The sequence below is a fragment of the Microcaecilia unicolor genome, chromosome 1, assembly GCF_901765095.1.
Source record: "Microcaecilia unicolor chromosome 1, aMicUni1.1, whole genome shotgun sequence".
NCBI classification, from domain to species: domain Eukaryota; kingdom Metazoa; phylum Chordata; class Amphibia; order Gymnophiona; family Siphonopidae; genus Microcaecilia; species Microcaecilia unicolor.
The window spans coordinates 384383232-384398890 of record NC_044031.1 but is presented as its reverse complement, the minus strand read 5'-3'; the positions used below and the strand labels follow the sequence as shown (position 1 = coordinate 384398890).

The following is a 15659-nucleotide window of genomic DNA, read 5'->3' as shown; positions in this document are numbered from 1 at the left end:
AATATTATGCGTGCTGTCCTCGGAGAGCATCTGCTATAGGTAAGTAACTTAGCTTTCTCCGAGGTTAAGCAGGCATAATATCCTCACATGTGGGACACGCTAGCTGATAAGCTCAAAATATATTAATGAACCTGGCAACTATGAAAAACCCCAGATGCCAAAAAAAATGGAACCTAGGTTCAGCACCCCTGAGCATATGTTCACTTCGCTGAAGCTGGGGAAGGGAGAAAAGCAGTTCCGGTTTCTCTTTCCTCTACAGCTACATGTTGATGCAGTCACAGGCACGCACACACTGCCCCCCCCCCCCCCCCCCCCGGCGCTGATCAGAAGTGAAGGAAAGAGTGGCTTGTGTCAGGTCACATCTTTCTCCTCTGCTGCTTTGGCACTAAAGGTAAAATTTGAACCTTGTGGTGCTGGAGGAGTGTGCTTTTGACCTGATGCAAGTTCTCTTTCCTTCTGCTTCTGATCAGCGCCAGGTGAGGGGGGTTGACGAGGGAGCAAGATGCTGTCAGGACTTCGCTCTGTATCTTCACAGCTCCAGCACCATCACAGTCCTATCTTTCTCAGCACCATACACCAACCACTCTGAGGATTTTAAGTCCTGCAAATAGTGTCTCAAGAAAACAGGAAATTCACTAAAATGCTTTATTCTCTCCTTAAGTTCAACCAGAGTTCTCCCTCTGCCGGGTATATTCAAACTTTAACACAGTTAGATCTTGATAAGGCTCTTCTACCCCATTCAGAGTAGTCATCTTTTCACTGCAGTTCCCTTTTTACAAAGCTCCTTACACAGTTCAGTAAATTAGGTTTCCAACTGCAGCCCCCTTAGCACTGCTCCAATTAAGCTGCTCACTGTAGCTCACGTTAGCAAAGCTCCTCATGCAGTTCAGTTCAAGTAGGTATTCACTTGCAGCTTAGCCAAGCTCCTCCCACAGCTCAATTAATTAAATTTTTAACTGCAGCTCACGTTAACAAAGCTCTACACACAGTTCAGCTCAATTAGGTTTTCACCTGCAGCATACATTAGCAAAGCTCCTTCCACGGCTCATTTCAATTAAGTTTTCAACCACAGCTCCGTTTACCAATGCTTCCCCATCCAGTTCAACTTAGCAGTGCTTTTCCCCTACAGTTCAACTTAGCAATGCTTTTCCCCTACAGTTCAGTTCAGCAAGGCTTTCCCACACAGTTCAATTTAGCAAGGCTTTCCCCACACAGTTCAGTTCAGCAATGCTTTCCCACAGAGTTCAGTTCAGCAAGGCTTTCCCACACAGTTCAATTCAGCAATGCTTTTCCACACAGTTCAATTTAGCAATAAGGTCCAAGTCACATTCTCACTCTTAGACCTAATGACCCACCTCCCTCATTTGTCAGCACAGAACTTCCTGACATCCACCCACCGGGTCACAGCTAGACATCTTCATTCACTCTCTTATCAATCAATAGGTTATTTTAGGAGCCCTCCACCGTCACCTCCATTTCCTCCTGTCTCTCTTCTTCTTCTACCTCCCCCAGTTCCATTTTCTGATCCCCTTCCTCTCCATTTCGGGGCTCCTCCCCTTCCACATCTGATTCCATTTCCCAATCACTCCCCGTCTCCTCCCTTTCTTGCATGCCAGCCTCTCCCTTCCCCTGATTCCTCTGCTGCTGCACTGCCTTCTGGGGTTTGTAGTTTCTTGTATCCTGATTTCCCTGATGCTGCATTGCTTTCTGGGTTTTGTAGATTCTTATTTCTTGATTCCTCTTAGGCAGTTGATTCCTCTGAGGCTGCACTGCCTTCTGGGCTTTGTAGTTTCTTTGCTCCTCACAATGCGAGTGTGCCACAGAGGGGGCTAAGAGGTGAATGTCTGAGTGCCGGAGTGGGCTGGGTGTCTGTGTGCTGGAGTGCAGGAGCTAGAGAGGAAAGCGTAGATAGAGGAGAGAGAAATCTGGAGAGAGGTATGGGGGTTTGTATAATAGAGAGATTGAGAGAGAGAGAGTGCTACAGGGAAGGCAGAGAGAGAGGGGGGAGGGGTATCTGTTCTGGAAAGGCAGCCCACATGGAGCCTTTGGGAGCCGCCTTAATCAGGAGGATAACCTAACTCCAGCAAGACCCCTAATTCTGTCTGCTCCCAAAGTCTTCTGCAGTCAGTAACTCAACCTCTCATTCTCTCTCCACCCCTTGGCACACACCCTGATGTCTTATTTGTCCCTCCCCTCCCAGCATACAACCCCTACCTCTCATTCCTATTCTCCCGCTCCCCACCCCCCCGGCATACACCCCTACTTCTAATTTTTTCTCCTCCTTTCCCCAGCTATCATTGTGTCTCTCCTCCACCATTCCTACGGCACACCCTCAAACTTGATCTCCTCTTACACCAGTGGCACACTCTGACTTTAACTTGCTGTGCATCACCTTGAGCACATTATGAATGTGATTTATGAATGTGCATAAATAAAAATTCCAGCCATTTCAGGTCTGGTTGGCTCCTAGATCCTAAAAAAACTTGTTAAGCCCTGTCCTAGAGTCTAGGTATATCCTTGAGATTCCGTCAGGAAGGTTTAAGAAACGTAAATCTATGTCATCAAAGCTATCGGGGCTAAAGAGCGAGGGTCTGGGTGGAGGAGGGACCCCTCATTCTGTGTTACTAGGTTTGGAAAAGGATCTAACATCAATAAGTACATAAGTAATGCCACACTGGGAAAAGACCAAGGGTCTTTGGAGCCCAGCATCCTGTCCACGACAGCGGCCAATCCAGGCCAAGGGCACCTGGCAAGCTTCCCAAACGTACAAACATTCTATACATGTTATTCCTGGAATTGTGGATTTTTCCCAAGTCCCAAGTCAATGTTTCATTGGACAATAACTCTAGGAGAAGATGGAACTAAATTTAAATTGGCTAATAGGAAGCAATTAGGATCATGGTCCCTTGATCTTGATGGAGTTTGAAAAGAGTTTTCCCTGTGAGAGGTAGTGGGGGAAAAGCATATAGAAAGTCCATTCCTCAGTGTAGCAAGAAGGCCTCTGGGGCTGTATTGTTGGGAGCATAGATCTGAAACAAAAGCAGTGAAGCTTGTTCTGAGGAGAAGCGGTCTGTTGCTGGGGGTCTACTACTGCTGGAGTAGTCAACAAACTACAGAGATGCTGAGTGACCATTTGTGAGGATGAAGGACTCTATTCAGTTTGCCACAGCATTCTGTTTGCCAGCTAGGTATACAACTCTTGATGTTTCAAGAAGCTGCCCAAGTCCATACCTGGATTGCTTGCCGACAGCTGTGGTAAGAACCTGTTCCTCCTTGTTTGTTCAGGTAATACATTGTAACCCAGTTGCCTGTGCAAATGAGCATTATCTAGTTGAAAATGCAGCCTTGGAAAGTTTTGAGGGCATTCCAGACTGCTCAGAATTCTAGGAGATTGATATGATGTTTCTCTCATGGGGTCCAAGAACCCTGTGTGTGGAGACCATTGAGGTGAGCACCGCAACCTACCATGGAGGCATCAGTGGTGAGTACTTTGTTGAGATGGAAGACCCTGGGTGAGATTCTGGGATACAATCTACCATTGTAGAGAGTGGCGTAGCCGTGGAGTGATTCAAGTACTGGTGAAGAGCAAGCCCTTGGCTTGGGACCACTAAGAGGAGAGTATTCACTGAGGAATGCAGAAGTGGAGTTGAGCCAATGTTATTATATGGACAGTTGAAGCCATCAGACTGAGTAGGTGGAGCATCTGACGAGCAGATACTTGGGTGGATTTGAACACCTGAGCGGAGAAATGCAGTATGTTTGCACTTGGTTGAGGTAGGAAGGCTCAGCTGTGAGTAGTATCGAGGAGAGCTCCGGTGAACTGTAAGGTCTGAACAGGTTGAAGTTGGATTTGGGGTAATTGATCACAAACCTGAGGAATTCTAGGAGCTGTATGGTAGATAAAATGGAAGTCTGTGCCCACTCCTGGGAGGCTGCCTTGTTTAACCAGTCATTGAAGTAGGGGAAGACGTTAGTTACCGAATTTATAGTCCGCTATTACCAAATGTAGTTCAAAATGGATAATAATAAGAGATCAAACATCTAGGAACATACATTAAGTTGATAACAAAGATCATAACTAATTCACTGTATTTAAAACATATTTCCTAAAAAGGTAGGTTTTAAGCATTAACAAAATTAGACAAGGCTGTAATCCCATTTGGGAGATATGACAGAAAAGCTGCTGCTTGATACATAAAAATTGTCTGAAATAATTTCCAGTAATGAACACTTTTAGGACTGGGAGATATTAAAAAATTAGAAAGTTGTATAAGATGCATTCTCCCATATACTGGCCTGCATATTAATGTCAACATATAGCCCAGAATAGCACCATACAATATTTTAAAAATTAGGCTACCCAATTTGAACATAATCTGGCCCTCAACTGGAAACCAGTGAGTCATTACATAGAATGGAGTAATATGTGAAGAAACTTTTAATGAAAAAAATCAGATGGATGGCAGTATTTTGTATAGTTAGCAACCATTTAAAAAGATTCTTAGCCACTCCCAAATAAACTATAATGCAGTAGGGCAGTTTGCTGAAAACTAAAGACTGAACTACCAGTTGAAACTGCTCGCGATTAATATATTTTCTAATTCTCAATTTCTGCATTACCCAAAAACAAATCTGTCTGGTGATTTGTTTGTTCCATCATGGTCATCTTGCAATTGACGATAACCCCTAGAATCTTGATTTTTCTAGCATGTATGTTGTATTGTTCACTATAAATGTGAAATCATCATCAACCTCAACATCTTTCCCAGTCAGCAAAATTTGTCTTTTCCTTATTAAGCAGCAGAAAATTCATACCCATCCAAGACAAATATCTTGTGAATTCTGGCAATAAATCCTCTAGTTTAGATGTAATTGGAAACATTATTGTAATGTCATCAGCATATATATAAGTTTGGTAACCAAGCTTTTAAAATGAGTATCCGAAAGATGATAACACATTAAAGAGAAGAGGCAACAGTGGGAAGCCCTGAGGCACCCCACAACCAGTTGACCACCCATCTGAAAGTTCACCCCGTATCTTAACCAAGTAGGATCTTTGAGAAAGAAAGCCCCTAAACCAATTCAGGATTCTGCTTGATATTCCAATATTGTCTAATTTCTGCAAAAGAACATCATGCAACACTAAATCAAATGAACTTGACAAATCCAGTTGCATTATTAAAGCCTGATCTCCAAAGCTAAAAAGTTGTTAGTTGTGAAAACAGAGTATATAACAACATTTCTGTACTATGTAACGCATAGAAACCTGATTGAGAAATGTGTAAGACATTAAATTGATCTAAATAATCAGCTAAATATTTGGTAACTAGTCCCTCCATGATCTTGACAAAATATGGAATTGAAGCCAGTGGTCTGTAGTTGGTAACTAACATCTGATGCTGGAATTAACGTTGTTCATTATAGGATTGAGAACAATCTTACCAAATTCAATGGGAAATTCACCTAAATCAAAATAATACTCAAGCCAAGACATTAAGTTGCTTCAAAAACAAATTGGTGCAAACTTTATCAGATATGTGAGACACTTATCTAAGATACAGTGAGATTTAGAAAATTTACAGATCAGTTAAGATCCTCTAACATAACTGGTGGAAAAGAGCACCATGGCATATTTTCTGTATAATAATTTAGTCCTATTCCAGAGACTATCTCTAGGCAATAATCTCAGTACTGATTGGTTATTCAACTTTAATTGTAGTTTCTCAATTTTAGATCTAAAACACAAAGCTAACTGTGAAGCTGTGGGTAGCATTAGTTCTAGACGTGATCTTATTTGTATCAGTAAGGTCTCTCACTCTCTGAAAAAGTTTACTGATATTCAAAATATCCCCATCAATTATGTAAGAATAGTATGCTGTCTTAGCCTGCTCTATAGCAAGTTTATATATTTTTAGTTTTTCTCCAGTTCCCTTTATTCACTGTGTTAGGATCTTTACGCCATTTATTCTGATGTTTTTTTTAAACCTTCCTAGTTTGCATTGGTACAATTTTATTTAATACTTGTTCACTAACTTCATTCCAGGTATTTAACCACAATCCATGATCCACTAAATTTTCTGAAATCTTAGATATTATAATAGACCAAAACCGTTTCTGATCAATTTTACCTCTGGTCGTATATATAAGTGGATCACGATTAATCTTTCTCTCTGATTTTAAATATTTCCATTACATTGTAAAGCATAAAAGATAATGATCTGACCATAAAGTAGGAGACCATCTAGTATTTGAAAACAAGATATCCTTTGAATTAGAGAAAGCAAACAGATCCAACTGATGGTGCTTTTCATGGGTTGGTTGATTAGGAGGAAATAAATAGCCTAGACTTGCCAAATTGATTTTCAGACTCAAGTACGTGCTTATTCTCTCTATTTTCAAGATGCAAATTTATATCCCCTATCAATAAATTATTCTGAAAACTCAGGGGGTCTTTTACTAAAGATTAGCTCGAGTTATCTGCTGCAGGGCCCATAGGAATAAAATGGGCCGTGCTGCAGATAACTCCAGCTAATCTTTAGTAAAAGACCCCCACAATGAGTTCTTAAACACAAAATCATAAAAAAATTCTTGTCTCTGTTATCATTTACCCGAGGTACATAAGATAAAATACAATTAAAAAACCCTGATAGGAAAGGGCTTTTATTCTGACAAGCTAGAATCTTTAAAACTGGGGAATTTAAAAACTCTACTAGGTCAACAGAGAAAGAATCTTTATACAATAGTCCTATACCTTTTAACTCTCTGTCCCTGTCTAGCTACAGATAAAAGTGTATATGCTGAAGGACAAAGCCCTTTATAATAGGGTCATCAGATGACTTGAACCAGTTTTCAGTTAAAACATAACATCAGATGAACATTCTGCAATCCAATCTCTTAAAAGTAGTGCCTTATTCACAACAGATCTAACATTCAAGTAAGCACAATTAAGAGATATAAATGATTGTTCTGAAGGTACTGCTAAAGGCACTTTCACAATATTTCTTCTATGCTGCCAACTCGATGTCTAAGATGTTTATAACGCTTTTTTCTATTATGCATGATGGCACTACTCCAGTCTCTATAAGCTGAAAAAGTGGAATGAGGAGAATAACAGTCCACATATAACAAATATATTCAGGATAGTCTTGATGGCTGGTTCAAGGGTACATAGGAATGTGTTAATGGCGTATCAACAGTAGTAAACAAACCATGTTTTTTTGTTTTTTTAAACTTACAATCAATGAGGTGCTTTACATGCAGAAATAAGTGCATAACCAGGTTCGATTCCCTTTGCAGCTCCTTGTGACCCTGGGAAAGTCAGTTAACTCTCCATTGCTCCAGGTACAAAACAACAAACAACGTGAGCCCACTAGGGACAGAGAAAGTGCCTGTATATAATATGTAAACTACTATATGGTAACTGAGAAGGTTCTGACAGGCAGCTCCTTGTGACTCTGGGCAAGTCACTTAACCCTCCATTACCCCAAGTAAGCCGCATTGAGCCTGCCATGAGTGGGAAAGCGCGGGGTACAAATGTAACAAAAAAAATGGTCATAAGTTATTACGATTATTTTACTTTGAATGTTTCTTTTGGAGTACTTTTGTACTTTGTTGCTTTTCGCTGTATAGCAATGGTTTGTCTCTTTGCTGAAGAATAAATAAAGTAAAAAAAAAAGTAAATAAAAATAAAATAAAAAAAATTATACATATATATATATATATATATATATATATATATATATATATATATATATATACACTGCTTTGGTTTTACTACAGAACGGTGGTATATCAAATGCATTACCCCTTACCTTAGAAGTAGACTTCTTGAGGATAGATATTGGGTGGAACTAAAGAACTGCAATATTTGTGGCTATATTATAAAATGAACAAGTATCCTCAGAGACTTAAGAGCAGGGCCAATGCCAATCATGTGGACTAGGCATCCGCCTATGGCAGCACAACGGAGGGGGGGAGCAGCACAGTAGCAGTAATCAGTGTATCTATATTCAGCATCTCCCCATCTGCCTCCCAAGGTGTACAGCTGCTTCCCTTCCTTACCTCAGCTGCACCAGCATGTCAGTCAGCTGATCACTGTGGGGAGAGGATGGAGAGATGCTGGCCACGTGGGTGGTAGGGAAGGAGAAGAGAGATACTGAACACCAGGTGGGGGGAGGTAGGGGAGAAGTGATGCTAGATGTGAGTGGGGTATGGGGGAGGGACGAGCCACCTTGGGGCAGAGGTGAAGCCGCCTGTCTTCAGATAGCCTTGGGCTGACCCTGTTTAAGAGGAATAGCTACTTCTGCTTCAAGCAGATGTAATTTTTGGAAGCTGTTTAATAGAGGTCCATAGATGTGTTATGTAACCTTTTATAAATTAGGAACAATATACTGTATGTATCTTTGTGCTTTCACAACTCAGTCATTCTATTTATAAAATTACCCTCGTAGTCCTCTGTTTCCAATCTTTTAATCTGTTATGAAGCAACAATAGAACACTGTTTACTATTCCAGTCATTTTAATTCTTGGGGAATCTCTCCTTAGGGAGAGGTGGCAATAATTCACCTGCTATCCATGTAGCTAAGCTGTTTAATTAAGGATAGTGAAAAGGCCTAAACTAAATAGCTTTACCTATACGGATAGTAGCTGAATTGTAGCCACTCTCCAAAGATCTGGTCTGTATATCAGTGATACAGATCATGAGTTTTGAGAGAGAGGGTTGGCATGTGTGTGAAAGGGATGTAGGGGTGATTGCGCCCCAGAACAGTGTAAATGCCACCCTAATAGAGGTGGGTATGGGCACAGCAAAGATAACAGTATCTGGAGAAAGTTTGAGGTGGGTGTGTCCCTTCATTTCTTATGTGGAAGATAATGTTTAACAGTTATGGCTTCTGTCTGTTTTTTCATAAGGAGCTGTGTAAACTGTCAACACTTGACTGTCACTTTTATAATAATAATAAAAACAGGGCTTATTACCCGCTCAAGCCTTCCAGTTCAGAGTGGTTCACAGAATAAGAAGCTGGTTATAACCAGGAAATTCAATAAATCCAAACTACTGAAAAGGTTTTCATAAATCTTAATTAGACCAAATTATGTTATTCAGAGTTTAAATATACTTCCTAGATAAAAATGTTTGTTTTGATAAAATTCCAAATAGGAGACAGAAGATCTAATTATAATTGAGATATCTTTTTCTAATCTTGCAGCTTGAAAAGCCAGCAAGCATTCAAGGATTTTTCAATCGTGTAATATCTTTAGGAGATGGAAAAGAAAAAAAAATTGTCATATTCTTTCCTAAACTTCCTGGTGCTAGTCCCCAGCTTAAAATGGTGATAAAAATATGAAGTAACTAAACCATATGAAACATTTATAAAGAAAACATAATTTAAATAAAATTCTCACATCAACTTGGCAGCCAATACAGTTTAACATAGAATTGAGATAGTCTATCAAATTTTTTCAAAGAAATAAAATAAAGTGTTGTGTTTTGGATGGTTTGAAGCTTTTTGAATAACTGTTTTGAACCACCTAGATAGATAACATTTATAATAGTCCAGTTGACATAAAATGATCGATTTTATACTAATATCTTAAACTGATCTTCCATAAAGTACTTATATATCTGCTGTAGTTTCATAAAAATGAGAAATGTTTAACTAATTAAATTTACTTACGACTATAGTGTTTGTTAACTTACTGTCTAGATGAATTCCTAAAATTTTAATACTGGGTGACAGTATATAATTTTTTTAACCATTATTATTGATGGAGTCAAAGTAGATGAATTTCCTAAACACATAAACTTTGTTTTATCTGAATTTAGGGCCCTGTTTACTAAGCCTTGTTATAGGCACGTTAGCATTTTTAACGCGTGTTAACCATGTATGCACGGTAACCGTGTATGTGCCTACAATATCCCTATAGGCACCTACACTTTTAGCGCACTCGCTAATTGTAGGCACGTTAAAAACGCTAATGCGCCTTAGTAAACAGGGCCCTTTGTGTTTAAACATCCACTCTTCTATTAGATCTAATCCCTTTTGCACGTTAGACAACTCCAAATCTCACCAACAACTATTAGGAATTAAAATAGAGATGTCATCTGCATAAATATAGGTTATATATCCATTTTTCTCAAATTCTAATCCCAATGAGTGTAGAAGTACATTAAAAATAATCAAGGACAGTGAGATAAGAGAGGTTTTCCTTAATTAAATGAATGAATGGTGTTTCTGTTCTCTGATTCTCTTCCCCTTCTCCTTTGGCCCTCTCTCTGGCAGGCATTGGGGTTACCAATCACAGATGAGCAGATCCAGGAGATGGAGATGAACCTGGACAACATAGACTTCAAAATGGCGGCCGAGGAGGAGAAGAAGCTGCGCCATGATGTGATGGCCCATGTCCATACCTTCGCCCACTGCTGCCCAAAGGCTGCAGGCATCATTCACCTGGGAGCCACCTCCTGTTACGTGGGGGATAACACGGTGAGGAGGGGGGAGCAGTTTCATAGCATGAGAGGCACTGTCCTGCTTGTCTCTCATATCGCCATGTAAAACTTAGACCTGGCAGGAAGAATGCATGCAGCCACATCTTAGATTAGCTGAGGTTACTAACCAAAGCACATTTTATTTTTTTGAGCATGCTGATGTATTCTTTCCCCAGGTTATGATATCGGACAGTAGCCGTTGTCTGATATCAGAGCAGTAGCAACAGTAGTAAACATTAAAACAGAGTTCTTTATTTCAATTCCTCTGTGCTAGACCTGAGTAGCTATACAGAGAGATGCTGATCTGGAACACTGATCAGCTATTTATTCTAAGGGAATTTTGCGAAAGCCCCCCCCTTACAAATAGACTGCAGAATTTTCAAACTTTTTATGCTGAATTCTCTCATTATAAGGCCTGATGTCTCCCCCAGTCCTTAAATTTACCCCTCCCCATTTGCCTTCCTCAGACTTCACCTTCCCCACCTTCTCTCTCAGCCTTCTGTGTCCCCACAGTTCCCCCTCCCACTAACTTCCAGCAAGACCCCTGTCTTTCCCCAAGATCTCCTCCTAGCACATTAACCCACCTTACCTTCTTTCTCTCCCTCTCCTTCAAGGCACATACTCCCACCTCACCTTCTTTCTTCTTTCCCCTGTAACATGAATTTACACTCCCATCTCTCATTGTTTCTTCTCCCCTAAGGCACATACCCCAAACTTTCATTGTTTCTACCCCCTCCACATATCTAGCTTGCTCCTCCCCCCACCACCATGATGGCACATCTGAAATCTAGCTGTACCCAAATAGCAACTCTGTAGCCTGCTCCAGCGACTCTCACTCTCCCCACCCACCTATTTGGTGCAATCTCTCCCCCAGCTTGATCTATCTTCCCTTCTTGCCTTTATTATGCACAGTCCTCCACCAGCCCCCCCCTTGTGAATTATAGTAATACATGCTTTATACGTAGAGGATGGGAGTCGACCTGTATCCACCCTCGCCTTAAACAGTCGGACCAACATGGGTGACACCTTAGCATTGAATGTTTTATGGAAATCAATAAAAAGAGAGGAAAGAGTCCACACTCCACACCATATGACAAAGGCCAAACACAAGCAGCGAAGTGGATGATGGATGGCAGGAGATTATTAAAAATCCAACTCACCCGACATGTACCATGTATAAGTAAATATAAATGTTAAAATGTATCATGAGAAAAGAATGAAACAATGGTGTGTTTGCAGATCAATCTAAACATATACCTCACAATACAATCATATCGCTAAAATCACATCAGTTAAAAGGTCCAAATAATACATACACAGAGATGGTATCTACAAATAAATAACAGCATTAACAGGGTAATTAATAAGCAATACTCCCAAAAGAAAGTGGGCACAAAAGATTGCAAGGAAAGTGAGAGATCGTGAAGAGTGGAAGAGCAAGAAAAGTGAATACAACCAGACATACTGTAACATGAATTTAGCATATGCGAACTCAGAGTGTGCAGGGGAGAAAATATGTAAATGAATAAGCAAATTGGTGAAAACAATGTTGTGTGGTGAATGCTATCTAAAACAAGGCGGGCTAAAGACTAAGAATAGTCTTTAAACTGGACTGCATTGTAAGTCATAATACAGTGTAGGTACACAAATTGTAGAAAAGAAATGTGGACTAATACGAAGTAGCAAAAATGTAGGAGAATGAGTGCATGTGTGCAACCACTGATGGGATAGTTAAGAGATTTTATAAAACAGATCTGCCTTATTGGAAACGGATAACAAAATAGAAGGGCTTGAAAATGTAATAGCGTCTGTGAAAAAAAAAGATAAGTGGCACAAAAGGGTTATCAGCCAAAATCATTTAATTGAAAAGTGAATATTTGTGCGAAGAAACATTAAAAACAAACTACCCAGTATAGAATACAAGCTAAAAATGGGACATGAGAGAATATCACAAAGATAGTGAACTAAAAATGAATGTACAGGTAACGGTACAGGTAACGGACTAGATTTTATATATCACGCCTAAAATCAGCGCTGAAATGAAACATGCTGAAGCGTATTCTGTAAAGTACACCTTAATTTAGGTGTATTTTATAGAATAATCCTAAATTTCCAGCAGGTTATAGAATACTCTGAATGCCCTTCCTCACAACTAAATTTGGTCGTGGGCAGTTACACCAAGTAAAACTTGGTGTAAATCCTGATGCCTAAACTAGGCGCGGACTAGGTGTTTTTCTAAAACCATGTCACCTTTTCAACTATGCAACTTAAAATTTACACACATCATGTTACAGAATACGTGTAAACAGTTCAGCATGTAAATTCTAATTAATGCCAATTAGTGTCAGTTGCTTAAGTGACAATTAGTGCTGATTTAACTAATTACGTTTTTTTAAATTATATTTTTTGATATACATATAACAAGTTAAATCACTTGATAGGAAAGTACTGCTAATACAATAATATAAACCTAGGGAAATTAAGAAAATTATGAACATTTCTTATTAGCGTCCTTAAAGTCCACAATTAGGGAGTCCAATATTCCAACTATGGAGAAAAAAAGGAAATTAAATAACTTAATACTTAAATCGAGACGTATTCGTTTACAAGCTCAATTACATTTTTTCTTGAGAAACCTTTTTTGATATAAAGGAGATCAATTGAGAGGGATCAAAATACACATATTTTACTGATTGATAGGTAACCAAACATTTACAGGGATATTTTAAATAAAAAGTTGCTCCTATCTGTAGCGTCTCTTGTTTCAATTGCAAAAAAATTGTCTACGTTTTTGCGTTTCCCGCACCAGGTCTGGAAATACACAAGTTTGTTATCCTTTGAAATTTTTTTCATGTTTCTGAAAGAACTTCTTTAGTATCCAGACCTTATCCGAGGTTAATGCAAACGTAGCTAATAGAGTGGATGCTATCACTTGCTCTGTGTCCGAAGTTTCTAGCAAGGCCGAAACATCTAACACTTGATTATTTTCCATATCACGTTTCTGTTGATTCCCTTCTGTCTTTGCAGGAACGTAAATGACCTGTACCATAGGTGGAATATGTTCGTCACTTATATCCAAAACTTCTTTAAAGTAACACTTTAACATTTCCCTTGGGGAAATCAGAGGTTGAAAAAGAAAATTAATGAAACGCAAGTTATTGCCTCTAGGCGTATTTTCAAGAAATTCTGATTTCCTCCTCAGGTTTAATAAATCTTTCACCATAGTCATTTGTACTGTCTGTATCTGAGATTCTTTCTCCAATTTATTAACTTGTGATGACACTGTTTTAACCTTGCTCTCCATTTCTCTTACTTTCCCGTCAAAAACAACCATTTCTTCTTTCATTTTCGTTATTTGGGGGCATATTGCCCTACCAAGGTCTGCAATTAGCAGCCACAAACTATCTAATGTTACTTCCGCAGGTTTTATTTAGGAAACTTGTAATCAAAATATCCTCTGTCTCACCAAATTGTTGTATTTTCTCACTTCCAACCGCTCCTCTTGAATTCTCATTAGATCTTATAGCGGCGTGTGCAGTTGGAGTGGGGGTTGAAAAACACCCCAATTTTTCCGATAACGATAGACTTGCCTCCGGTCCTGCAGAACCCGCAAACACTCCGGTACTCGGGCCTACTGGTGCTGCTATCGGAGAACTGCTTCTCTCCGGTTGAGGGGGAGGATTTCTTCCGTCGGGGCTCAAAGAAACTTCCAGCCCATTGCTCTGCCCATTGTCTCCATTCCTGGGCTGAGCCTGCAGGCCACCCTCCGGTGGTATTGTCGAGCTTGCGGCTCTCTGCAAATATTGAATAATCGAGCCCGATGAGGCTGGAGTCCTTTGCTGCTGGGAGGCAGCAGCGGCAGCTCTTCCCCTCCTCTTCGGCATAATCACAGGAAAAAGCAACCATCTAGTAGAAAGTCAGAGAAGCATTCAGACGCGTCCTTCTCAATCAGCAGCCATCTTGGACTCCAACTAATTATGTTTTGTATGTGAATTCAGAATACAACTGGATTTGCGCACACAACAAGTCATGCTATATAGAATCCGGGGAAATGTGTAACAAGCATAGTGAAAAAAGTCCATTTACTAAAATGGAGTCACATATGGAAGTCCCAATAAGTTGAAAGAAAAATACAAACAATACACACATTCCTAGCGAAAATGCCGACGAGCAATTCTCTCGCCAAAGACTGAAAGGGAGCTCTCAGCTGTGACACATTGCTTATAAACATAATGAGGCAATCACATACTCTGTTCTCCAGCGTTAATGAATAATATACAAATGCTTAGAAAATTAAATCCAGTCTCACTAAGTAACCAATTTAATGATAATATGTCGGCAATAAAAATATATTATTGTATACTGCTACACAATCAAATGAAGCGGAGAAAATGTGTATGTGAATAAAGCGATTGATTCCATCTTTACAATCTGTTAAAAATATGTAAATAAAAAGTGCTGCTATATAAAACTATACCTACGGAAACATGCATATGAAAAAACTAAATTTATGAATCACAGTTGGCCCACAAAATGCTTATATATGTGAATAAGTACAATAAAAAAATTAAAAAAAACCTCAAACCAGCAACTATTGCACATAGGGGCTCTTTAACAAAACTGCAATAGTGATTCCTGTGCTGTAAATGAGAGGAAGCCCATTTAATTCCTGTGGGCCTCCTCTCATTATAAAACTGCGGGAATCGTAACGTAGCTTTGTAAAAGAAGCCCATAATGAATTTCGCTTTGTGTGATGACAACACGATGGAATTGGATCTGTATAAAAATGTGAATCCAAAAGTAGAAAAAAATATATATAAATACATAAATGTGAAAAAAAGCTGTGAGTATGTGATAAAATTCAAGGACTTATTAAAACAAAAATCATATGGTGAATAATAAAAATGCGGCAAATAATAAAAACGTCAAAGGTAAACTATATACAGTGACAACCAAATATAAACATGTGAGACACAACATAATGGCTAAAACCAAATGCAATAAATACATCAGGAATATGTAGCTGTAAAGTATAAAATATATACAAAAAGAATGGTAACTAAAACAAAAATCATAAAACTTTGAAAAAACTATAAAAATAGGTCGCAGATTCTGTTCAAGATTAAGACCACCCGGAGTTACTGTGTTGGGCTCAAAAATGTAATGATCTTCT

The 15659-nt window shown here is 39.2% G+C and overlaps 1 protein-coding gene across 1 annotated transcript in view; it reads left to right on the top strand.

Moving 5' to 3' along the window:
• The window catches only part of ADSL (adenylosuccinate lyase), a 163636-nt gene that overhangs the window by 33085 nt on the left and 114892 nt on the right, over positions 1-15659 (top strand). The window contains exon 2 of the mRNA XM_030210566.1: positions 10281-10484. Coding sequence (XP_030066426.1) covers positions 10281-10484 — 204 coding nt within the window. The remainder of the gene's footprint in view (positions 1-10280; positions 10485-15659) is intronic.